The sequence below is a fragment of the Oncorhynchus clarkii genome, chromosome 21 (genome assembly GCF_045791955.1).
Source record: "Oncorhynchus clarkii lewisi isolate Uvic-CL-2024 chromosome 21, UVic_Ocla_1.0, whole genome shotgun sequence".
NCBI lineage: Eukaryota > Metazoa > Chordata > Actinopteri > Salmoniformes > Salmonidae > Oncorhynchus > Oncorhynchus clarkii.
In genome coordinates this window covers 50,815,647-50,840,646 of record NC_092167.1, presented here as the reverse complement: position 1 = coordinate 50,840,646, position 25,000 = coordinate 50,815,647, and the positions used below count along the sequence as shown (strand labels likewise).

Below are 25,000 nucleotides of genomic sequence, written 5' to 3'. Positions count from 1 at the left end.
GTCCCTCCTCCCTCCCTCCCTCCCCCCTCACTCCCTCCTCCCACCCTCCCTCCCAGGGATAACATGGGATTCCCAGTGGTGGAGTGTTCAGCTGATGGTTCCTTCATTCTGTCCCTCCCTCCTCCCTCCCTCCCAGGGATAACATGGGATTCCCAGTGGTGGAGTGTTCAGCTGATGGTTCCTTCATTCTCTCTAAGCCGCCCAAAACAGGCGGATTGGTGTCGTTTGGAACTGTTGCCGAGCAACTGGTGTACGAGATCGGTGACCCGCAGAAATACCTGCTTCCAGACGTCACCTGTGATTTCTCTAACGTCAACATCACTGAAGTAGCAGGTACACATACACATACACATACACACACACACATACGGTGGGGCAAAAGAGTATTTAGTCAGCCACGAATTGTGCAAGTTCTCCCACTTAAAAAGATGAGAGAGGCCTGTAATTTTCATCATAGGTACACTTCAACTATGACAGACAAAATGAGAAGAAAAAATTTATTTGCAAATTATGGTGGAAAATAAGTATTTGGTCAATAACAAAAGTTTATCTCAATACTTTGTTATATACCCTTTGTTGGCAATGACAGAGGTCAAACGTTTTCTGTAAGTCTTCACAAGGTTTTCACACACTGTTGCTGGTATTTTGGCCCATTCCTCCATGCAGATCTCCTCTAGAGCAGTGTCAGGTAGAAAGCTACAGTGGAGGACAACCCTAACGTGGACTAGAGGGTGAACCCTGTATCCCTACAATAAACCCTAAACAATCACATCTGGAGTGAGTCACATCTGGAGTGAGTCACATCTGGAGTGAGTCACATCTGGAGTGAGTCACATCTGGAGTGAGTCACATCTGAACCTTAGTTGAACCATAGTCTGAATCCAAACGAAACCCTTTCTGAACTGACTCACTGTCCTCAGCTCAACCTCTGATGAACATCCTGACAGACATCAGACAGACAGATGGAGTCCCCTGTTAACAGACAGACAGATGGACAGAGTCCCCTGTTAACAGACAGACAGATGGACAGAGTCCCCTGGAGGAGGGAGATAAATGGGATGCAATTAGGATTGAAAATATGGAGGGAGGAAGGGAGGGGCTGTGTGTCTGATGTCTCTGTCTATGTCTGTCTTCAGGAGTGGAGGGAGGGGCTGTGTGTCTGATGTCTCTGTCTCTGTCTGTCTTCAGGAGTGGAGGGAGGGGCTGTCAAAGTGACCGGGGCCAGAGGTTTTTCTCCGTCCAATGACTACAAGGTAACACTACACAGTAAAAACTATTTCCCAGTGATCATCCCCAGGTTCAGAGCCACAGAAGTCTGTCCTGTTGATATTATACGAGTCAAATATCTTCATTCTCATTTAAATCAATGAACGAAATGTATTTTTTTTTTTCCCCCTAGGTGTGTGCCACCTACATGGATGGGTACAGGGCTACAGCAGTGTGTCCAGTAGGGGGCCCCAGAGCCACCGAGAAGGCCAGACGCACTGCAGAGAGCATCATCAAACGGTTAGCGTTAGCATCCAGTCCAATACAAACCAATGGCACTTAATTAGCACACTGCTAGTGGAGAGCGTCATCTAACAGTTAGTGTTAGCATCCAATACACAATACAAACCCTTGGCACTTAATTAGCACACTGCTAGTGGAGAGCGTCATCTAACAGTTAGCGTTAGCATCCAGTCCAATACAAACCTATGGCATTTAATTAGCACACTGCTAGCGGAGAGCGTCATCTAAAAGTTAGCGTTAGCATCCAGTCCCATACAAACCTATGGCATTTAATTAGCACACTGCTAGCAAAGAGCGTCATCTAACAGTTAGCGTTAGCATCCAATCCAAACCGATACAGGTATCCTGAAAGCATGATGGTGTACATACTACATGCACATGCTAACAGAAAGGAACCAGCTGGGTAGCTAGCTAAAGTGTGTCATTGTATGAATTCAAAGGCACTAATAAGCTGTCCAACCAATAGCAGCACAACTTTGCTTAGAATTAAGGGCAATGGTGACATCATTTAGGACCTTTTAAGGATGCAGTGACACATCCATAACCTGAGCGGAAACCGGATTGCATACCAGAGAAAATACTATAGACATCAAGAAAGCCAGCCAGATGATTATTGATTATTTTTTCCAACACTTTTGGAAACTGACTGGCTTTCGAATCGTACTACACCGGCTCAGACGCTCGTCGGATGTGGCAGGGCTTGCAAACTATTACAGACTACAAAGGGAAGCACAGCCGAGAGCTGCCTAGTGACACGAGCCTACCAGACGAACTAAATAACTTCTATGCTGGCTTCGAGGCAAGTAACACTGATACATGCATGAGAGCATCAGCTGTTCCAGACGGCTGTGTCATCACGCTCTCTGCAGCCAGCGTGAGTAATAACTTTAAACAGGTCAACATTCTCAAGGCCGCAGGGCCAGACGGATTACCAGGACGTGTACTCCGAGCATGCGCTGACCAACTGGCAAGTGTCTTCACTGACATTTTCAACCTCTCCCTGTCTGAGACTGTAATACCAACATGTTTCAAGCAGACCAACATAGTCCCTGTGTCCAGGAACACTAATAGTACCCTCCAAGCTCGTCATCAAGCTCGAGACCCTGGGTCTCGACCCCGCCCTGTGCAACAGGGTACTGGACATCCTGATGGGCCGCCCCCAGGTGGTGAGGGTAGGCAACAACATCTCCTCCCCGCTGATCCTCAACACTGGGGCCCCACAAGGGTGCGTTCTGAGCCCTCTCCTGTACTCCCTGTTCACCCACGACTGCGTGGCCACGCACGCCTCCAACTCAATCATCAAGTTTGCGGACGACACAACAGTGGTAGGCTTGATTACCAACAACGACGAGACGGCCTACAGGGAGGAGGTGAGGGCCCTTGGAGTGTGGTGTCAGGAAAATAACCTCACACTCAATGTCAACAAAACTAAGGAGATGATTGTGGACTTCAGGAAACAGCAGAGGGAACACCCCCCTATCCACATCGATGGAACAGTAGTGGAGAGGGTAGCAAGTTTTAAGTTCCTCGGCATACACATCACAGACAAACTGAATTGGTCCACTCACACAGACAGCATTGTGAAGAAGGCGCAGCAGCGCCTCTTCAACCTCAGGAGGCTGAAGAAATTCGGCTTGTCACCAAAAGCACTCACAAACTTCTACAGATGCACAATCGAGAGCATCCTGGCGGGCTGTATCACCGTCTGGTACGGCAACTGCACCGCCCTCAACCGTAAGGCTCTCCAGAGGGTAGTGAGGTCTGCACAACGCATCACCGGGGGCAAACTACCTGCCCTCCAGGACACCTACACCACCCAATGTCACAGGAAGGCCATAAAGATCATCAAGGACATCAACCACCCGAGCCACTGCCTGTTCACCCCGCTATCATCCAGAAGGCGAGGTCAGTACAGGTGCATCAAAGCTGGGACCGAGAGACTGAAAAACAGCTTCTATCTCAAGGCCATCAGACTGTTAAACAGCCACCACTAACACTGAGTGGCTGCTGCCAACACACTGACACTGACTCAACTCCAGCCACTTTAATAATGGGAATTGATGGGAAATGATGTAAATATATCACTAGCCACTTTATACAATGCTACCTTATATAATGTTACTTATCCTACATTATTCATCTCATATGCATACGTATATACTGTACTCTATATCATCGACTGTATCCTTATGTAATACATGTATCACTAGCCACTTTAAACTATGCCACTTTGTTTACATACTCATCTAATTTGTACATACTGTACTCGATACCATCTACTGTATCTTGCCTATGCTGCTCTGTACCATCACTCATTCATATATCCTTATGTACATATTCTTTATCCCCTTACACTGTGTACAAGACAGTAGTTTTGGAATTGTTAGTTAGATTACTTGTTATTACTGCATTGTCGGAACTAGAAGCACAAGCATTTCGCTACACTCGCATTAACATCTGCTAACCATGTGTATGTGACAAATAAAAAATTTGATTTGATTTGATTGTAACCTGCCTAAATGACTATCAACCCGTAGCACTCACATTTGTAGCCATAAAATGCTTTGAAAGGATGGTCATGGCTCACATCAACATCCTCCCAGAAACTCTAGACCCACTCCAATTTGCATACAGCCCTAACAGATCCACAGATGATGCAATCTCTATTGCACTCCACACTGCCCTTTCACACCTGGACAAAAGGAACACTTACAGTATGTGAGAATGCTATTCATTAACTACAGCTCAGCGTTCAACACCAAAGTGCCCTCAAAGCTCATCACTAAGCTAAGGACCCTGGGACTAAACACCTCCCTCTGCAACTGGATCTTGGACTTCCTGACGGGCCGCCTCCATGTGGTAAGGGTAGGCAACAACATGTCTGCTACGCTGATTCTCAACATGGGACCTCTCAGGGGTGCGTGCTCAGTCCCCTCCTGTTCTACCTGACAACATGGCCAGGCCATCATTATGTTGGCCGATGACACAAATGGTAGGCCTGATCACCGACAACGATCAGACAAGTTCCTTGGTGTCCAGATCACCAACATGGTCCAACCACACCAAGACAGTGGTGAAGAGGGCACAACAAAAACCTTTTCCCCCTCAGGAGTCTTAAAAGATTTGGCATGAGTCCTCAGATCCTCAAAAGGTTTTACAGCTGCACCATCGAGAGCATCCTGACAGGTTGCATCACTGCCTGGTATGGTAACCCGTAGTAAACGGGATATTTTGTCAGGACAAGATGCTAGAATATGCATACAATTGACAGATAGAAAACACTCTAAAGTTTCCAAAACTGTAAAAATATTGTCTGTGAGTATAACAGAACTGATATTGCAGGCGAAAGCCTGAGAAAAATCCAATCCGGAAGTGACTCATCTTTTGAAAGCTCTGCGTTCCAATGCGTCCCTATTGAGCAGTGAATGGGCTATCAACCAGATTACTTTTTCTCCGTTTTCACCAAGGTGTCTACAGCATTGTGACGTAGTTTTACGCATTTATGTTGAAGAATAGCCGTAAGCGGCTACATTGCGCAACTGGTCACCTGATGCTCTCAGAGTGATTCTCGCGTAAAATACAGAGGTAGCCATTATTCCAATCGGTCCTACTGAAAAACCAATTGTCCCGGTGGATATATTATCGAATAGATATTTGAAAAACACCTTGAAGATTGATTATAAACAACGTTTGCCATTTTTCTGTCGATATTATGGAGCTAATTTGGAATATTTTTTGGCGTTTTCGTGACAGTAATTTCCGGTCGATTTCTCAGCCAAACGTGAAGAACAAACGGAGCTATTTCGCCTACAAAAATAATATTTTGGGAAAAAATGAACATTGGCTATCTAACTGGGAGTCTCGTGAGTGAAAACATCTGAACAAAGGTAAAAGATTTAATTTGATTGTTTTTCTGATTTGCTTTCTGATTTCTGTGACCAAGTTACCTGCTGCTAACTGGACAAAATGCTATGCTAGGCTATCGATAAACTTACACAAATGCTTGTCAGGCTGTAAAGCATATTTTGAAAATCTGAGATGACAGGGTGATTAACAAAAGGCTAAGCTGTGTCTCAATATATTTCACTTGTGATTTTCATTTCTAGGAATATTTATGTCCGTTGCGTTATGCTAATTAGTGTCAGTCGATGATTACGATCCCGGACCCGGGATGGGGAGTCACTAGAGGTTTTAACGTGCAGAAAACCCAGGCTTTTACTAGAGCAGAAATCAGTGAAGCAGATATCAGAGCACAAGTCAGAATTGGGGCTAGCAACAGTAGATGGGCCAGGGTGTACATGCACATTTCCAGATATCATCAGTAGTAATACAATCAGGGCACGGCAGAGGACAAGGAGAGCTCTGCAGTGTTGATTTATGACATTTGAATGTGCATCAGATGGCAACAAGACCATATTGTACAGCAAAAAAAAGCCGGCGAGAGGTGGTTAGAATAGGATGGGAGGCCAAGAGTCTGTCTAACCAATAGAGAGTCACAGTCCCGAGTCCCGGGAACAAAACAGTCTGTCCCACAGTAGCTAGCAAGTGTCTGTTCACCGTTTTTTTTTCTTCACGTGGAAAAGGAGGTCGTTAGCTAACTATACCTCTTCACTTTCATCGAATGGTCCTTTACGACGTCCATACAAAGTCGTCCTTTGGCTGTCGTATTTTAGAGATTGCGAGGAGGATATCTTCTGATGTGATCAAAAGCAACAATATTGTTTCTTATCGAAGTCATTTACAATTGAAGTGTCCTGGTTGCATATCAGTTCAAAATAGAGATGAATCCAGGGGGTACGGTATTGTAATGACCCTCTTCACAGATGGAGGGAGCTTCGAAGGCATTTGGGAGGTTGTGAGACTCTCCTGCCATTGTTGGGCTCAAGGGCTTGGACACCTCTCACTTCACACCTCCGTGCTAATTGATCTGATCTGTTCTTGCCTTAATAGCATTCAGTGCTAATTGATCTGATCTGTTCTTGCCTTAATAGCATTCAGTCTTTTATTATGTAACATATGTCGTTGTAATTTATTAGTTTTTTTAACAGTTGGAAAGGACATGGAGTACACCAGCTCCATCAGGATTCGACTCCACTCTGTATAGCTGGAAATACAATCCAAGCCCCTTTTGTTCAGGGACACATTATTCAATTTCTGTTAGTCAGATGTCTGTGGGAACTTGTTCAAGTTTATGTTTCAGTTGTTGAATCTTACGTTCATGCAAATATTGCAAATATTTACGTTTGCTGAAAATAAACGCAGTTGACAGTGAGAGGACGTTTCTTTTTTTTGCTGAGTTTATATATGAGGCGATGCCTCTCACGCCCTAATGGATGGGCCACCACTGAAATGCACTTGTGGTTGTTTTAGGACCGTATGTGTGTGTGTGTGCGTGTCTGTCTGTGTGTGTGTGTGTGTGTGTGTGTGTGTGTGTGTGTGTGTTATAACAGGACGCGTCGGATGTTCAAGCAGCTGGGTCTGGAGGACTTCACCGCTGTCAACATTCAGGTATTGGGAGCAGAAGATACCTACGGACCACACAGCAATAACACGGTACGCTACGTCTGTGTGTCTGTGTGTGTGTGTGTGTGTGTGTGTGTGTGTGTGTGTGTGTTGAATAGGTTTGTGTGCTACTGACGGGCCACCCCCAGGTGGTGAGGGTAGGCAGCAGCACATCAGCCACACTCACTCTCAACACTGGGGGCTCCTAGTGTTAGCTAGTGTTAGCTAGTGGTAGCTAGTGACAGCTAGTGTTAGCTAGTGTTAGCTAGTGACAGCTAGTGACAGCTAGTGTTAGCTAGTGACAGCTAGTGACAGCTAGTGACAGCTAGTGACAGCTAGTGGTAGCTAGTGACAGCTAGTGGTAGCTAGTGGTAGCTAGTGACAGCTAGTGACAGCTAGTGACAGCTAGTGGTAGCTAGTGGTAGCTAGTGACAGCTAGTGACAGCTAGTGACAGCTAGTGACAGCTAGTGTTAGCTAGTGGTAGCTAGTGTTAGCTAGTGATAGCCAGTGTTAGCTAGTGACAGCCAGTGACTCGTCACATCTCCACCCGGCACAGTCAGAAGAGGACTGGCCACCCCACATAGCCTGGTTCCTCTCTAGGTTTCTTCCTAGGTTTTGGCCTTTCTAGGGAGTTTTTCCTAGCCACCGTGCTTTTACACCTGCATTGCTTGCTGTTTGGGGTTTTAGGATGGGTTTCTGTAGAGCACTTTGAGATATCAGCTGATGCAAGAAGGGCTTTATGAATACATTTGATTTGATCACATACGCTACTGTTCATTATCTGTCCTGTTGCCTAGTCATTTTATCCTTACCTATATGGACATATCTACCTCAATTACCTCGTACCCCTGCACATCAACTTGGTATTAATACCCCGTGTAATAGGGTGTCATTTGGGACCCACACCAACAGGGTGTATGACTGTCAGGGGTCAGGGGTGAACCTGTTTCATGCCTATTTACCCACCAAGGGCCTTGCTGGCAATGGATTCATACAGCATTTCTAAACTCTCTCCCCTTCACCCCCTCTTTCTCCCCTTCACCCCCCCTCTCTCTCTCTCTCCTTCACCCCCCCTCTCTCTCTCTCTCCTTCACCCACCCTCTCTCTCCCCTCTCTCGCTCTCTCTCTCTCTCTCCCCTCTCACGCTCTCTCTCTCCTTCACCCCCCTCCTTCACCCCCGTCTCTCTCTCTCCTTCACCCCTCTCTCTCTCTCCTTCCCCCCTCTCTCTCTCTCTCTCTCTCTCTCTCTTCTTCACCCCCCCTCTCTTTCTCTCTCTCTCCTTCACCCCCCTCTTTCTCTCTCCTTAACTCCTTCACCCCCCCTCTCTCTCTCTCTAACTCCTTCACCCCACCTCTCTCTCTCTCCTTAATTCCTTCACCCCCCCCCTCTCTCTCTCTCTCTCTCTCTCTCTCTCTCCTTAACTCCTTCACCCCCCCCCTCTCTCTCTCCTTCTCTCTCTCTCTAACTCCTTAACCCCTCCTCCCTCTCTCTCCCTCTCCCCTCTTCCCTCTCTCTCCCTCTCCCCTCCTCCCTCCTCTCTCCAGACCCCTAGAGAGGTGGTAGTCTGGATGGCTGTGCGTCATAAACAGAAGAAAGCTCTGGAGTTCTTTGCCAGGGAGATAGCACCTGCAGGAACGGGCATGGGTAGGAGCGTAAACACACACGCTAGTATAAGCTCGCATTGATGTAGGATGCCCACACACACTGTACACACACACACACACTGTGTACACACACACACACACTGTCCCCCTTCTCCTCCCTCTCCCTCCCTCTCCTCCTCTCCCCTCCCTCCCTCCCTCCCTCCCCTCCCTCCCTCCCTCCCCTCCCCTCCCTCCCTCCCTCCCTCCCTCCCTCCCTCCCTCCCTCCCTCCCTCTCTCTCTCTCTCTCTCTCTCTCTCTCCCCCTCCCCCTCTCTCCCTTCTCCTCCCTCTCTCCCCCCTCCCTCCCTCCCCCTCTCTCTCCCCCTCACTCCCTCCCCCTCACTCCCTCCCCCTCCCTGTCTCTCCCCTTCCCTCCCCCTCCCTCCCTCTCCCCCTCCCTCTCTCTCCCCCTCCCTCCCTCCCTCTCCCCCTCCCTCCCTCTCCCCCTCCCTCTCTCTCTCCCTCCCTCCCTCCCTCTGTTCCTTAGTTGAACTCTGTATGAATCAGTGAATGCGGGAACGAATGTTATGTTGACACAGAGTTACAGTAACAGCATATTGCCATATGACTAACAGGAGGCATCCCAAATGGCTCCCTGTTCCCTATATAGTGCACTACCATTAACCAGAGTCCTGTGGGTCTTTTCTACTGTAGTGCACTTGGGATTGATCCACTGTCTGTACATGGACAGATGTTAGGGTGGATTCCTCATAATCACAACCACTAGCTATAGTGTGTCTGGATTGTGTGTGTGTGTGTATGTGTGTGTGTGTGTGTGTGTGTGTGTCTGGTTTTCTCATGTTCACAACCACTAGCTATTGTGTGTGTGTGTTTGTGTGTGTTTGTATGTATGTGTGTGTGTGTGTGTGTGTGTGTGTGTGTGTGTGTGTGTGTGTGTGTGTGTGTGTGTGTGTGTGTGTGTGTGTGTGTGTGTGTGTGTGTGTGTGTGTGTGTGTGTGTGTGTGTGTGTGTGTGTGTGTGTGTGTGTGTGTGTGTGTGTGTGTGTGTGTGTGTGTGTCTGGTGTGTGTCTGTGTGTGTGTGTCTGGATTCCTCATGTTCACAACCACTAGCTAAACCATGTCTGTGTGTTCTCTCTCTCCTAGCTCCTGGACTCATGGGCATAGTTGGAGGACGACCAAGAGTGTAAGTATTTAAAAGGGATTCTCATATACGCTCACACACAGGGCTGTTATGGTGACCGTATTACCGCCAAACCGGCGGTCACAAGTCAACGTGACCGTTTGGTTACGGTAAATAAGGCTTCTCCAAGCTCTGATGCTGCTGATGGTCATTAGTAGCCTACCAAACTTACTGCCTGGTACTCAGCACTCTATTGTCCCTCTAATCACTCTGACATCAATGCAAATGTCTTCGAAAAATCTAATCAAACACTTCATGAGAGCTCCGCAACATTTCAATAGGCCAAATGTAATTGTATGAGAAAACCGAGTGATGGCCTCTGTTAAAAAGAAGAGGATCCCATCAGCTTTCGAAAGGCTAGGACTACTATATTTATTTATCTATCAACTTTCCTAATATTAAGCACATTGCTTCTCTTTACAACAGGAGTATAGCCTACTTGTCTGAAAATAAACCACGGGGAAAAATATCCTCTATTTAAGTCCATAGATTACATCCTCTATTTAAATCCATAGATTACATCCTCTATTTAAGTCCATAGATTACATCCTCTATTTAAGTCCATAGATTACATCCTCTATTTAAGTCCATAGATTACATCCTCTATTTAAATCCATTAGATTATATCCTCTATTTAAGTCCATAGATTACATCCTCTATTTAAATCCATAGATTACATCCTCTATTTAAATCCATTAGATTATATCCTCTATTTAAATCCATAGATTACATCCTCTATTTAAATCCATAGATTACATCCTCTATTTAAGTCCATTAGATTACATCCTCTATTTAAGTCCATAGATTACATCCTCTATTTAAATCCATAGATTACATCCTCTATTTAAATCCATAGATTACATCCTCTATTTAAATCCATTAGATTACATCCTCTATTTAAATCCATAGATTACATCCTCTATTTAAATCCATAGATTACATCCTCTATTTAAGTCTATTAGATTACATCCTCTATTTAAATCCATTAGATTACATCCTCTATTTAAGTCTATTAGATTACATCCTCTATTTAAGCCTATTAGATTACATCCTCTATTTAAGTCTATTAGATTACATCCTCTATTTAAATCCATTAGATTACATCCTCTATTTAAGTCCATAGATTACATCCTCTATTTAAGTCTATTAGATTACATCCTCTATTTAAATTCATAGATTACATCCTCTATTTAAATCCATAGATTACATCCTCTATTTAAATCCATAGATTACATCCTCTATTTAAGTCCATAGATTACATCCTCTATTTAAATCCATTAGATTACATCCTCTATTTAAATCCATTAGATTACATCCTCTATTTAAATCCATTAGATTACATCCTCTATTTAAGTCCATAGATTACATCCTCTATTTAAGTCCATAGATTACATCCTCTATTTAAATCCATTAGATTACATCCTCTATTTAAATCCATTAGATTACATCCTCTATTTAAATCCATTAGATTACATCCTCTATTTAAATCCATTAGATTACATCCTCTATTTAAATCCATTAGATTACATCCTCTATTTAAATCCATTAGATTACATCCTCTATTTAAGTCTATTAGATTACATCCTCTATTTAAATCCATTAGATTACATCCTCTATTTAAGTCTATTAGATTACATCCTCTATTTAAGTCCATAGATTACATCCTCTATTTAAGTCCATAGATTACATCCTCTATTTAAATCCATAGATTACATCCTCTATTTAAATCTATTAGATTACATCCTCTATTTAAGTCTATTAGATTACATCCTCTATTTAAATCCATTAGATTACATCCTCTATTTAAATCCATTAGATTACATCCTCTATTTAAGTCCATAGATTACATCCTCTATTTAAGTCCATAGATTACATCCTCTATTTAAATCCATAGATTACATCCTCTATTTAAATCCATTAGATTACATCCTCTATTTAAATCCATTAGATTACATCCTCTATTTAAATCCATAGATTATGTTTTTCCCCGCTGTCCTTGTTTTGATAATGGTTCGTTATAAAACAAAACAAATTCCACACATATATTATTTAGAATATATTTTACATCCATTCCCATCAATTCCCAATATTAAAGTGGCTAGTGATATATTTTACATAATTTCCCATCAATTCCCATTATTAAAGTGTCTGGAGTTGAGTCAGTGTGTTGGCAGCAGCCACTCAATGTTAGTGGTGGCTGTTTAACAGTCTGATGGCCTTGAGATAGAAGCTGTTTTTCAGTCTCTCGGTCCCAGCTTTGATGCACCTGTACTGACCTCGCCTTCTGGATGATAGCGGGGTGAACAGGCAGTGGTTCGGGTGGTCTTTGTCCTTGATTATCTTTTTGGCCTTCCTGTGACATCGGGTGGTGTAGGTGTCCTGGAGGGCAGGTAGTTTTGCCCCCGGTGATGCGTTGTGCAGACCTCACGACCCTCTGGAGAGCCTTACGGTTGTGGGCGGAGCAGTTGCCGTACCAGGCGGTGATACAGCCCGCCAGGATGCTCTCGATTGTGCTTCTGTAAAAGTTTGTGAGTGCTTTTGGTAGCCTAGCTCATAGGCCTATATGTTTCAATAAGATTTTTATGTTACTGAAACAAAACAAAATAAGTTCTTAAAATGAAGCGCGTTAATCGGCTTTACAAAGAGCCCAGCTGGCGCATATAAGCAGTGGGTGAGGTTCCAGTTTTTGGGGAGAGATAATTTTCACCATAAATATGCACCTTTGATGATAATAAAAGCATTAGATACATAATCACATTTGTGGCCACTGTTGATAATGGTGTTTTCCTGCTAATGGAACATTTGCTCTCATAGCCTACTGCCATGTTCGCATTTCTGCGCTTATAATGTGAAGAGATAGACTAATAGTTTATCACCATTTTAAGCTAAATGTTCTCGTCTGTTGCGTAAAAACAGGATTTTATTTTTATGCTAGTGGTTGTATTTCTTTTGGGATCTATCGTATCCCACAACTGTCCCAGACTATGTCTGGAACATTTATTTCTCACACAGAATAGAATGGGTTGACTTTATTATTATAGGGGATAGTAGATTGACAGGCTAGTGCTTTTGCTGTTCGTTAGGCCGACTCATCTTATTGGCTGACGAAAAGATAATGTGGACAGTTGTTCCAATATCTTCAATATGCACCTCGGAATTGGATAAGGATGTACGCAGTAGCGTCCCCCGATGCGTCTGTCTTCACTTGTAGCCTGTGAGAAAGACCCGATCATGTAATGGAGAGCCATGTGAGTGAGAGGTGTCCACATCACGTGATGGACAGCCATGTGAGTGAGACGTGACCCCATCATGTGATGGAGAGCCTTGTGAGTGAGAGGTGACCCCATCACGTGATGGAGAGCCTTGTGAGTGAGAGGTGACCCCATCACGTGATGGAGAGCCATGTGAGTGAGAAAGACCCCATCACGTGAAGGAGAGCCGTGTGAGTGAGAGGTGACCCCCATCACGTGATGGACGTGATGGAGAGCCGTGTGAGTGAGAGGTGACCCCCATCACGTGATGGAGAGCCATGTGAGTGAGAGGTGACCCCCATCACGTGATGGAGAGCCGTGTGAGTGAGAGGTGATTCAGCTGGTTATCATAATGACGGCCACCGGCCACAAAAGGCATGGATTTCTTAAGGGGGCGTTACGGCCACAACAAATGGGATGCCGCCAGAAAATGACGAGGCATTATCAAGTGCTTGTCAAATTGTCAGTGAGAGACTGATGAAGTGTGAAGTGCGTACAGCCTGTGAAAAACAAAGCAGAGCTCATGCCTTTTCAAGCCACTTTTTTTCAAATCATCATTAGTCGCATCATGCAGCCTTACAATGTATTAAAAATCTAAACATATCAGCCCAACGTTTATAGACGTTTATAGAACAACTAAAGTTACATTACGAACTCTACATTAAGCATTTAGGAGTACCTCCCTCAAATCATTTGGAGAAAGGATCATTTCTATTTTATTCAGTTTTTTTGTTCAGTTGTATTCTTCTGACTATAAAATAATATAACATAATGCCACGGATTTCTAAGCAAATCTAGTCTACTAAATGAACTAGTGTCGCCTAGAGCCATATGGCACAGCCAGATCAGGACCTAACATGAGGACAATATAGAGGATGCTCTTGTGTTGTTCTGAAATAAACTACATTTTCTTCAAATCGTGCTTCTTTAGACCTGTCTAAAATGGATTTATTGTGATGGTGTAGACTATATTACATGGATTTATTGGGATGGTGTAGACTATATTACATGGATTTATTGTGATGGTGTAGACTATATTACATGGATTTATTGTGATGGTGTAGGCTATATTACATGGATTTATTGTGATGGTGTAGGCTATATTACATGGATTTATTGGGATGGTGTAGACTATATTACATGGATTTATTGGGATGGTGTAGGTAGACTATTTTACATGGATTTATTGGGATGGTGTAGGTAGACTATATTACATGGATTTATTGTGATGGTGTAGGTAGACTATATTACATGGATTTATTGGGATGGTGTAGGCTATATTACATGGATTTATTGGGATGGTGTAGGCTATATTACATGGATTTATTGTGATGGTGTAGACTATATTACATGGATTTATTGGGATGGTGTAGGTAGACTATATTACATGGATTTATTGTGATGGTGTAGGTAGACTATATTACATGGATTTATTGTGATGGTGTAGGTAGACTATATTACATGGATTTATTGTGATGGTGTAGGTAGACTATATTACATGGATTTATTGTGATGGTGTAGGCTATATTACATGGATTTATTGGGATGGTGTAGGCTATATTACATGGATTTATTGTGATGGTGTAGACTATATTACATGGATTTATTGTGATGGTGTAGGTAGACTATATTACATGGATTTATTGTGATGGTGTAGACTATATTACATGGATTTATTGTGATGGTGTAGACTATATTACATGGATTTATTGTGATGGTGTAGGTAGACTATATTACATGGATTTATTGTGATGGTGTAGGCTATATTACATGGATTTATTGTGATGGTGTAGGCTATATTACATGGATTTATTGTGATGGTGTAGGTAGACTATATTACATGGATTTATTGTGATGGTGTAGACTATATTACATGGATTTATTGTGATGGTGTAGACTATATTACATGTATTTATTGTGATGGTGTAGACTATATTACATGGATTTATTGTGATGGTGTAGGTAGACTATATTACATGGATTTATTGGGATGGTGTAGACTATATTACATGGATTTATTGTGATGGTGTAGACTATATTACATGGATTTATTGTGATGGTGTAGGTAGACTATATTACATGGATTTATTGGGATGGTGTAGACTATATTACATGGATTTATTGTGATGGTGTAGGCTATATTACATGGATTTATTGGGATGGTGTAGACTATATTACATGGATTTATTGTGATGGTGTAGACTATATTACATGGATTTATTGGGATGGTGTAGGTAGACTATATTACATGGATTTATTGTGATGGTGTAGACTATATTACATGGATTTATTGTGATGGTGTAGACTATATTACATGGATTTATTGTGATGGTGTAGGCTATATTACATGGATTTATTGTGATGGTGCAGGCTATATTACATGGATTTATTGGGATGGTGTAGACTATATTACATGGATTTATTGGGATGGTGTAGGTAGACTATATTACATGGATTTATTGGGATGGTGTAGGTAGACTATATTACATGGATTTATTGTGATGGTGTAGGTAGACTATATTACATGGATTTATTGGGATGGTGTAGGCTATATTACATGGATTTATTGGGATGGTGTAGGCTATATTACATGGATTTATTGTGATGGTGTAGACTATATTACATGGATTTATTGGGATGGTGTAGGTAGACTATATTACATGGATTTATTGTGATGGTGTAGGTAGACTATATTACATGGATTTATTGTGATGGTGTAGGTAGACTATATTACATGGATTTATTGTGATGGTGTAGGCTATATTACATGGATTTATTGGGATGGTGTAGGCTATATTACATGGATTTATTGTGATGGTGTAGACTATATTACATGGATTTATTGTGATGGTGTAGGTAGACTATATTACATGGATTTATTGTGATGGTGTAGACTATATTACATGGATTTATTGTGATGGTGTAGACTATATTACATGGATTTATTGTGATGGTGTAGGTAGACTATATTACATGGATTTATTGTGATGGTGTAGGTAGACTATATTACATGGATTTATTGTGATGGTGTAGACTATATTACATGGATTTATTGTGATGGTGTAGACTATTACATGGATTTATTGGGATGGTGTAGACTATATTACATGGATTTATTGTGATGGTGTAGACTATATTACATGGATTTATTGTGATGGTGTAGGTAGACTATATTACATGGATTTATTGTGATGGTGTAGGTAGACTATATTACATGGATTTATTGTGATGGTGTAGACTATATTACATGGATTTATTGTGATGGTGTAGGTAGACTATATTACATGGATTTATTGTGATGGTGTAGGTAGACTATATTACATGGATTTATTGTGATGGTGTAGACTATATTACATGGATTTATTGTGATGGTGTAGACTATATTACATGGATTTATTGTGATGGTGTAGGTAGACTATATTACATGGATTTATTGTGATGGTGTAGACTATATTACATGGATTTATTGTGATGGTGTAGGTAGACTATATTACATGGATGTATTGTGATGGTGTAGGTAGACTATATTACATGGATTTATTGTGACAGTGTAGGTAGACTATATTACATGGATTTATTGTGATGGTGTAGACTATATTACATGGATTTATTGTGATGGTGTAGACTATATTACATGGATTTATTGTGATGGTGTAGGTAGACTATATTACATGGATTTATTGTGATGGTGTAGACTATATTACATGGATTTATTGTGATGGTGTAGGTAGACTATATTACATGGATGTATTGTGATGGTGTAGGTAGACTATATTACATGGATTTATTGTGACAGTGTAGGTAGACTATATTACATGGATTTATTGGGATGGTGTAGACTATATTACATGGATTTATTGTGTAGGTGTAGACTATATTACATGGATTTATTGGGATGGTGTAGACTATATTACATGGATTTATTGGGATGGTGTAGGCTATATTACATGGATTTATTGTGATGGTGTAGGCTATATTACATGGATTTATTGTGATGGTGTAGACTATATTACATGGATTTATTGGGATGGTGTAGGTAGACTATATTACATGGATTTATTGTGATGGTGTAGGTAGACTATATTACATGGATTTATTGTGATGGTGTAGACTATATTACATGGATTTATTGTGATGGTGTAGACTATTACATGGATTTATTGGGATGGTGTAGGTAGACTATATTACATGGATTTATTGTGATGGTGTAGGTAGACTATATTACATGGATTTATTGGGATTGTGTAGACTATATTACATGGATTTATTGTGATGGTGTAGACTATATTACATGGATTTATTGTGATGGTGTAGACTATATTACATGGATTTATTGTGATGGTGTAGGTAGACTATATTACATGGATTTATTGTGATGGTGTAGACTATATTACATGGATTTATTGTGATGGTGTAGGTAGACTATATTACATGGATGTATTGTGATGGTGTAGGTAGACTATATTACATGGATTTATTGTGACGGTGTAGGTAGACTATATTACATGGATTTATTGGGATGGTGTAGACTATATTACATGGATTTATTGTGAAGGTGTAGACTATATTACATGGATTTATTGGGATGGTGTAGACTATATTACATGGATTTATTGGGATGGTGTAGGCTATATTACATGGATTTATTGTGATGGTGTAGGCTATATTACATGGATTTATTGTGATGGTGTAGACTATATTACATGGATTTATTGTGATGGTGTAGGTAGACTATATTACATGGATTTATTGTGATGGTGTAGACTATATTACATGGATTTATTGGGATGGTGTAGACTATATTACATGGATTTATTGGGATGGTGTAGACTATATTACATGGATTTATTGGGATGGTGTAGGTAGACTATATTACATGGATTTATTGGGATGGTGTAGGTAGACTATATTACATGGATTTATTGGGATGGTGTAGGTAGACTATATTACATGGATTTATTGTGATGGTATAGACTATATTACATGGATTTATTGGGATGGTGTAGGTAGACTATATTACATGGATTTATTAGGATGGTGTAGGTAGACTATATTACATGGATTTATTGGGATGGTGTAGACTATATTACATGGATTTATTGGGATGGTGTAGGCTATATTACATGGATTTATTGGGATGGTGTAGGTAGTCTATATTACATGGATTTATTGGGATGGTGTAGGTAGACTATATTACATGGATTTATTGTGATGGTGTAGGTAGACTATATTACATGGATTTATTGGGATGGTGTAGGTAGACTATATTACATGGATTTATTAGGCTTTTTAAAATTGTAGATGTTACAAAGGTCTGGATCAGTGGCTTTTAGGCTGTATGTGTGGAGACCTGGAGATGATAACTATGTTTATGTTGATTAACGGTCAATTACCGTGAGACCGGCTGTCTTTTGGCATGTCAATAACCGGCTGGCATAATGTCCTGACTGCCACACAGCCTTTCTCTCACACACAAAATAATCCTGTTTTTTTGGGGGGGTCTTTTCATGATTGTTTATCATGATTGTTTTCATGATTGTTTTCATGATGACTTTTCCAGCTCTCCGGTTCTGAAACCTTTCTTCTTCATGCATTCAAAGTCTCAGCTGAAGGTAAAGTCATCGCAATATTACTCCTCATTGATACTGATCAGATGAATTGATAGATTTGCTGGTATATTAATTAATGGGTTGATTTATTGATCGAAGAGGATCATGTATTTGCGGTTAGTGTAGATTGAATGGCCGATAGACTTCAACTGATTTGATTCATTGGTTGATGTATTAATTCATTGTTTACCGATGACATCACTGCAGGTGGACGTGCACATTGGTGGAGAGCACGCCGAGACGCACACTGGGGCGGAGTCAGACTCTGAGGCTCCGCCCCCAGCGGAGGAGAAAGCTGTACCTGTCGCAGGTACGCCATCACCTGGTCTCCACACAACCCCCTCCTAGTCCTCTACACACTACTCAACCCCCCCAGTCCTCTACACACTACTCAACCCCCCCAGTCCTCTACACACTACTCAACCCCCCCAGTCCTCTACACACTACTCTCATGAATGAAGAGAGAGGCCGAACTAATTGATTACCTACCCCTCTGTAGATAGGAACACTCTGGTTCCTCCATGAATGAAGAGAGAGGCTGGTTCATTATGAAAAATCAGAGTCTAATGCTGGTCTGACCCTTCTCCCGTTCCTGCTTATCTTTCCTTCTCTCACTGTTCTCTCTCTCTCTCCAGATCTGCCCAGTGGTCCCCACTCCTACAGGCTGGAGGAGTTGGCCTACACCAGGAGTGGAGACAAGGGAGACTCTAGTAACATCGGTAAGACTCACTGTACAAAAACTGTATAGTACAGCTATATGTCTCGTGTCCTGTATAGTACAGCTGGAGGATGTCTCGTGTCCTGTATAGTTCAGCTGGAGGATGTCTCGTGTCCTGTATAGTACAGCTGGAGGATGTCTCGTGTCCTGTATAGTTCAGCTGGAGGATGTCTCGTGTCCTGTATAGTACAGCTGGAGGATGTCTCGTGTCCTGTATAGTTCAGCTGGAGGATGTCTCGTGTCCTGTATAGTACAGCTGGAGGATGTCTCGTGTCCTGTATAGTTCAGCTGGAGGATGTCTCGTGTCCTGTATAGTACAGCTGGAGGATGTCTCGTGTCCTGTATAGTACAGCTGGAGGATGTCTCGTGTCCTGTATAGTTCAGCTGGAGGATGTCTCGTATATGACTAATTCACAGTACAGTAGAGTACAGTAGAGGATCAGGTGTGATATTAATGGTCTCTCTCTCCCCTCAGGTGTGATATTAATGGTCTCCCTCCCCCCTCAGGTGTGATATTAATGGTCTCTCCCCCCTCAAGTGTGATATTAATGGTCTCTCTCCCCCCTCAGGTGTGATATTAATGGTCTCTCTCCCCCTCAGGTGTGATATTAATGGTCTTTCCCATCACAGGTGTGATATTAATGGTCTCTCTCTCCCCCCTCAGGTGTGATATTAATGGCCTCTCCCCCTTCAGGTGTGATATTAATGCTCTCTCTCCTCAGGTGTGATATTAATGGTCTCTCCCCCCTCAGGTGTGATATTAATGGTCTCTCTCCCCCCTCAGGTGTGATATTAATGGTCTCTCTTCCCCCTCAGGTGTGATATTAATGGTCTCTCCCCCCTCAGGTGTGATATTAATGGTCTCTCCCCCCTCAGGTGTGATATTTATGATCTCTCCCCCCTCAGGTGTGATATTTATGGTCTCTCCCCCCTCAGGTGTGATATTAATGGTCTCTCCCCCCTCAGGTGTGATATTAATGGTCTCTCCCCCTTCAGGTGTGATATTAATGCTCTCTCTCCTCAGGTGTGATATTAATGGTCTCTCTCCCCCCTCAGGTGTGATATTAATGGTCTCTCCCCCCTCAGGTGTGATATTAATGGTCTCTCTCCCCTCAGGTGTGATATTAATGGTCTCTCTCTCCCCTCAGGTGTGATATTAATGGTCTCTCTCTCTCCCCCCAGGTGTGATATTAATGGTCTCTCTCTCCCCTCAGGTGTGATATTAATGGTCTCTCTCCCCCCTCAGGTGTGATATCAATGGTCTCTCTCCCCCCTCAGGTGTGATATTAATGGTCTCTCTCCCCCCTCAGGTGTGATATTAATGGTGTCTCCCCCCTCAGGTGTGATATTAATGGTCTCTCTTCCCCCTCAGGTGTGATATTAATGGTCTCTCTTCCCCCTCAGGTGTGATATTAATGGTCTCTCTTCCCCCTCAGGTGTGATATTAATGGTCTCTCCCCCCTCAGGTGTGATATTAATGGTCTCTCTGTCCCCTCAGGTGTGATATTAATGGTCTCTCTCCCCCCTCAGGTGTGATATTAATGGTCTCTCCCCCCTCAGGTGTGATATTAATGGTCTCTCCCCCCTCAGGTGTGATATTAATGGTCTCTCCCCCCTCAGGTGTGATATTAATGGTCTCTCCCCCCTCAGGTGTGATATTAATGGTCTCTCCCCCCTCAGGTGTGATATTAATGGTCTCTCTCCCTTCAGGTGTGATATTAATGGTCTCTCTTCCCCCTCAGGTGTGATATTAATGGTCTCTTCCCCCTCAGGTGTGATATCACGCCACCCCCTTTACTTCCCCTACCTGAAGAAACACCTGACGGAAACAGTGGTGGGGGAATACTTCCATCACCTCATACAGCCAGACACACATGATGCTGTCACACGGTAGGACTGGGGGGATGACCATGGTATTACTGGAGACTGGGGGATGACCATGGTATTACTGGAGACTGGGGGGATGACCATGGTATTACTGGAGAGAGTGGGATGACCATGGTATTACTGGAGACTGGGGGGATGACCATGTTATTACTGGAGACTGGGGGGATGACCATGGTATTACTGGAGACTGGGGGGATGACCATGGTATTACTGGAGACTGGGGGGATGACCATGGTATTACTGGAGAGAGGGGGATGACCATGGTATTACTGGAGACTGGGGGGATGACCATGGTATTACTGGAGACTCGGGGGATGACCATGGTATTACTGGAGACTGGTGGGGGGTGACCATGGTATTACTGGAGACTGGGGGGATGACCATGGTATTACTGGAGACTGGTGGGGGGTGACCATGGTATTACTGGAGACTGGGGGGATGACCATGGTATTACTGGAGACTGGTGGGGGTGACCATGGTATTACTGGAGAGAGGGGGGGTGACCATGGTATTACTGGAGACTGGGGGGATGACCATGGTATTACTGGAGACTGGGGGGGGGGGTGACCATGGTATTACTGGAGAGAGGTGGGGTGACCATGGTATTACTGGAGAGAGGGGGATGACCATGGTATTACTGGAGAGAGTGGGATGGCCATGGTATTACTGGAGACTGGGGGGATGACCATGGTATTACTGGAGACTGGGGGGATGACCATGGTATTACTGGAGAGAGTGGGATGACCATGGTATTACTGGAGACTGGGGGGATGACCATGGTATTACTGGAGACTGGGGGGATGACTATGGTGTTACTGGAGAGAGGGGGGGGGGTGACCATGGTATTACTGGAGACTGGGGGGATGACCATGGTATTACTGGAGACTGGTGGGGGGTGACCATGGTATTACTGGAGAGAGTGGGATGACCATGGTATTACTGGAGACTGGGGGGATGACCATGGTATTACTGGAGACTGGGGGGATGACCATGGTATTACTGGAGACTGGGGGGATGACCATGGTATTACTGGAGACTGGGGGGATGACTATGGTGTTACTGGAGAGAGGGGGGGGGGGTGACCATGGTATTACTGGAGACTGGGGGGATGACCATGGTATTACTGGAGACTGGGGGGGTGTGACCATGGTATTACTGGAGAGAGGGGGGTGACCATGGTATTAATGGAGAGGGGGGATGACCATGGTATTACTGGAGAGAGGGGGAGTGACCATGGTATTACTGGAGAGAGAGGGGTGACCATGGTATTACTGGAGAGGGGGGGGGGTGACCATGGTATTACTAGAGAGGGGGTCGGATGACCATGGTATTACTGGAGAGAGGGGGGGATGACCATGGTATTACTGGAGACTGGGGTTAATGACCATGGTATTACTGGAGAGAGGCGGTGATGACCATGGTATTACTGGAGAGAGGGGGGGATGACCACGGTATTACTGGAGACTGGGGGGATGACCATGGTATTACTGGAGAGAGGGGGGGATGACCATGGTATTACTGGAGAGAGGGGGATGACCATGGCATTACTGGAGACTGGGGGGCGGGGTGACCATGGTATTACTGGAGAGAGGGGGGTGACAATAGTATTACTGGAGAGAGGGGGATGACCATGGTATTACTGGAGAGAGGGGGATGACCATGGTATTACTGGAGAGAGGGGGGTGACCATGGTATTACTGGAGAGAGGGGGATGACCATGGTATTACTGGAGAGAGGGGGGATGACCATGGTATTACTGGAGAGTGGGGGGGTGACTATGGTATTACTGGAGAGAGGGGGGGTGACCATGGTGTTACTGGAGAGAGGGGGGGTGACCATGGTGTTACTAGAGAGAGGGGGGGAGGGGGTGACCATGGTATTACTGGAGAGAGGGGGGGGGTGACCATGGTGTTACTGGAGAGAGGGGGGGAGGGGGTGACCATGGTATTACTGGAGAGAGGGGGGGGGTGGCCATGGTATTACTGGAGAGAGGGGGGGATGACCACGGTATTACTGGAGACTGGGGGGATGACCATGGTATTACTGGAGAGAGGGGGGATGACCATGGTGTTACTGGAGAGAGGGGGATGACCATGGCATTACTGGAGACTGGGGGGCGGGGTGACCATGGTATTACTGGAGAGAGGGGGGTGCCAATAGTATTACTGGAGAGAGGGGGATGACCATGGTATTACTGGAGAGAGGGGGATGACCATGGTATTACTGGAGAGAGGGGGGTGACCATGGTATTACTGGAGAGAGGGGGATGACCATGGTATTACTGGAGAGAGGGGGGATGACCATGGTATTACTGGAGAGAGGGGGGGGTGACCATGGTGTTACTGGAGAGAGGGGGGGTGACCATGGTGTTACTAGAGAGAGGGGGGAGGGGGTGACCATGGTATTACTGGAGAGAGGGGGGGGGGGGGGGGTGACCATGGTGTTACTGGAGAGAGGGGGGGTGACCATGGTATTACTGGAGAGAGGGGGGGGTGACCATGGTATTACTGGAGAGAGGGGGATGACCATGGTATTACTGGAGAGAGGGGGGATGACCATGGTATTACTGGAGAGAGGGGGGATGACCATGGTATTACAGGAGAGAGGGGGGGGTGACCATGGTGTTACTGGACAGAGGGGGGGAGGGGGTGCCCATGGTATTACTGGAGAGAGGGGGGGGGGTGACCATAGTATTACTGGAGAGAGGGGGGGGGGGGTGACCATGGTATTACTGGAGAGAGGGGGGGGGAGGTGGTGACCATGGTATTACTGGAGAGAGGGGGGGGTGACCATGGTATTACTGGAGACTGGGGTTAATGACCATGGTATTACTGGAGAGAGGCGGGGATGACCATGGTATTACTGGAGAGAGGGGGGGATGACCACGGTATTACTGGAGACTGGGGGGATGACCATGGTATTACTGGAGAGAGGGGGGGATGACCATGGTATTACTGGAGAGAGGGGGATGACCATGGCATTACTGGAGACTGGGGGGCCGGGTGACCATGGTATTACTGGAGAGAGGGGGGTGACAATAGTATTACTGGAGAGAGGGGGATGACCATGGTATTACTGGAGAGAGGGGGATGACCATGGTATTACTGGAGAGAGGGGGGTGACCATGGTATTACTGGAGAGAGGGGGATGACCATGGTATTACTGGAGAGAGGGGGATGACCATGGTATTGCTGGAGAGAGGGGGGATGACCATGGTATTACTGGAGAGAGGGGGGGGTGACCATGGTGTTACTGGAGAGAGGGGGGATGACCATGGTGTTACTAGAGAGAGGGGGGGAGGGGGTGACGATGGTATTACTGGAGAGAGGGGGATGACCATGGTATTACTGGAGAGAGGGGGGATGACCATGGTATTACTGGAGAGAGGGGGGGGGGTGACCATGGTGTTACTGGAGAGAGGGGGGGTGACCATGGTGTTACTAGAGAGAGGGGGGGAGGGGGTGACCATGGTATTACTGGAGAGAGGGGGGGGGGATGACCATGGTATTACTGGAGAGAGGGGGGGGGAGGTGGTGACCATGGTATTACTGGAGAGAGGGGGGGTGACCATGGTATTACTGGAGACTGGGGTTAATGACCATGGTATTACTGGAGAGAGGGGGGGATGACCATGGTATTACTGGAGAGAGGGGGGGGTGACCATGGTGTTACTGGAGAGAGGGGGGGTGACCATGGTGTTACTAGAGAGAGGGGGGGAGGGGGTGACCATGGTATTAC

The 25,000-nt window shown here is 44.4% G+C and overlaps 1 protein-coding gene across 2 annotated transcripts in view; it reads left to right on the top strand.

Annotated features, from left to right (window-relative positions):
• Positions 1–25,000, top strand: part of LOC139379126 (lecithin retinol acyltransferase b, tandem duplicate 1) — a 46,584-nt gene that overhangs the window by 18,813 nt on the left and 2,771 nt on the right. Inside the window, exons 9-18 of one of the 2 annotated variants that reach the window (XM_071121958.1) lie at positions 137–333; positions 1,189–1,253; positions 1,400–1,506; positions 6,960–7,062; positions 8,558–8,657; positions 9,761–9,800; positions 18,609–18,660; positions 18,865–18,967; positions 19,293–19,376; positions 21,148–21,265. In XM_071121958.1, the coding sequence (XP_070978059.1) occupies positions 137–333; positions 1,189–1,253; positions 1,400–1,506; positions 6,960–7,062; positions 8,558–8,657; positions 9,761–9,800; positions 18,609–18,660; positions 18,865–18,967; positions 19,293–19,376; positions 21,148–21,265 (969 nt within the window). The remainder of the gene's footprint in view (positions 1–136; positions 334–1,188; positions 1,254–1,399; positions 1,507–6,959; positions 7,063–8,557; positions 8,658–9,760; positions 9,801–18,608; positions 18,661–18,864; positions 18,968–19,292; positions 19,377–21,147; positions 21,266–25,000) is intronic. The other variant, XM_071121959.1, reaches the window with a different exon arrangement.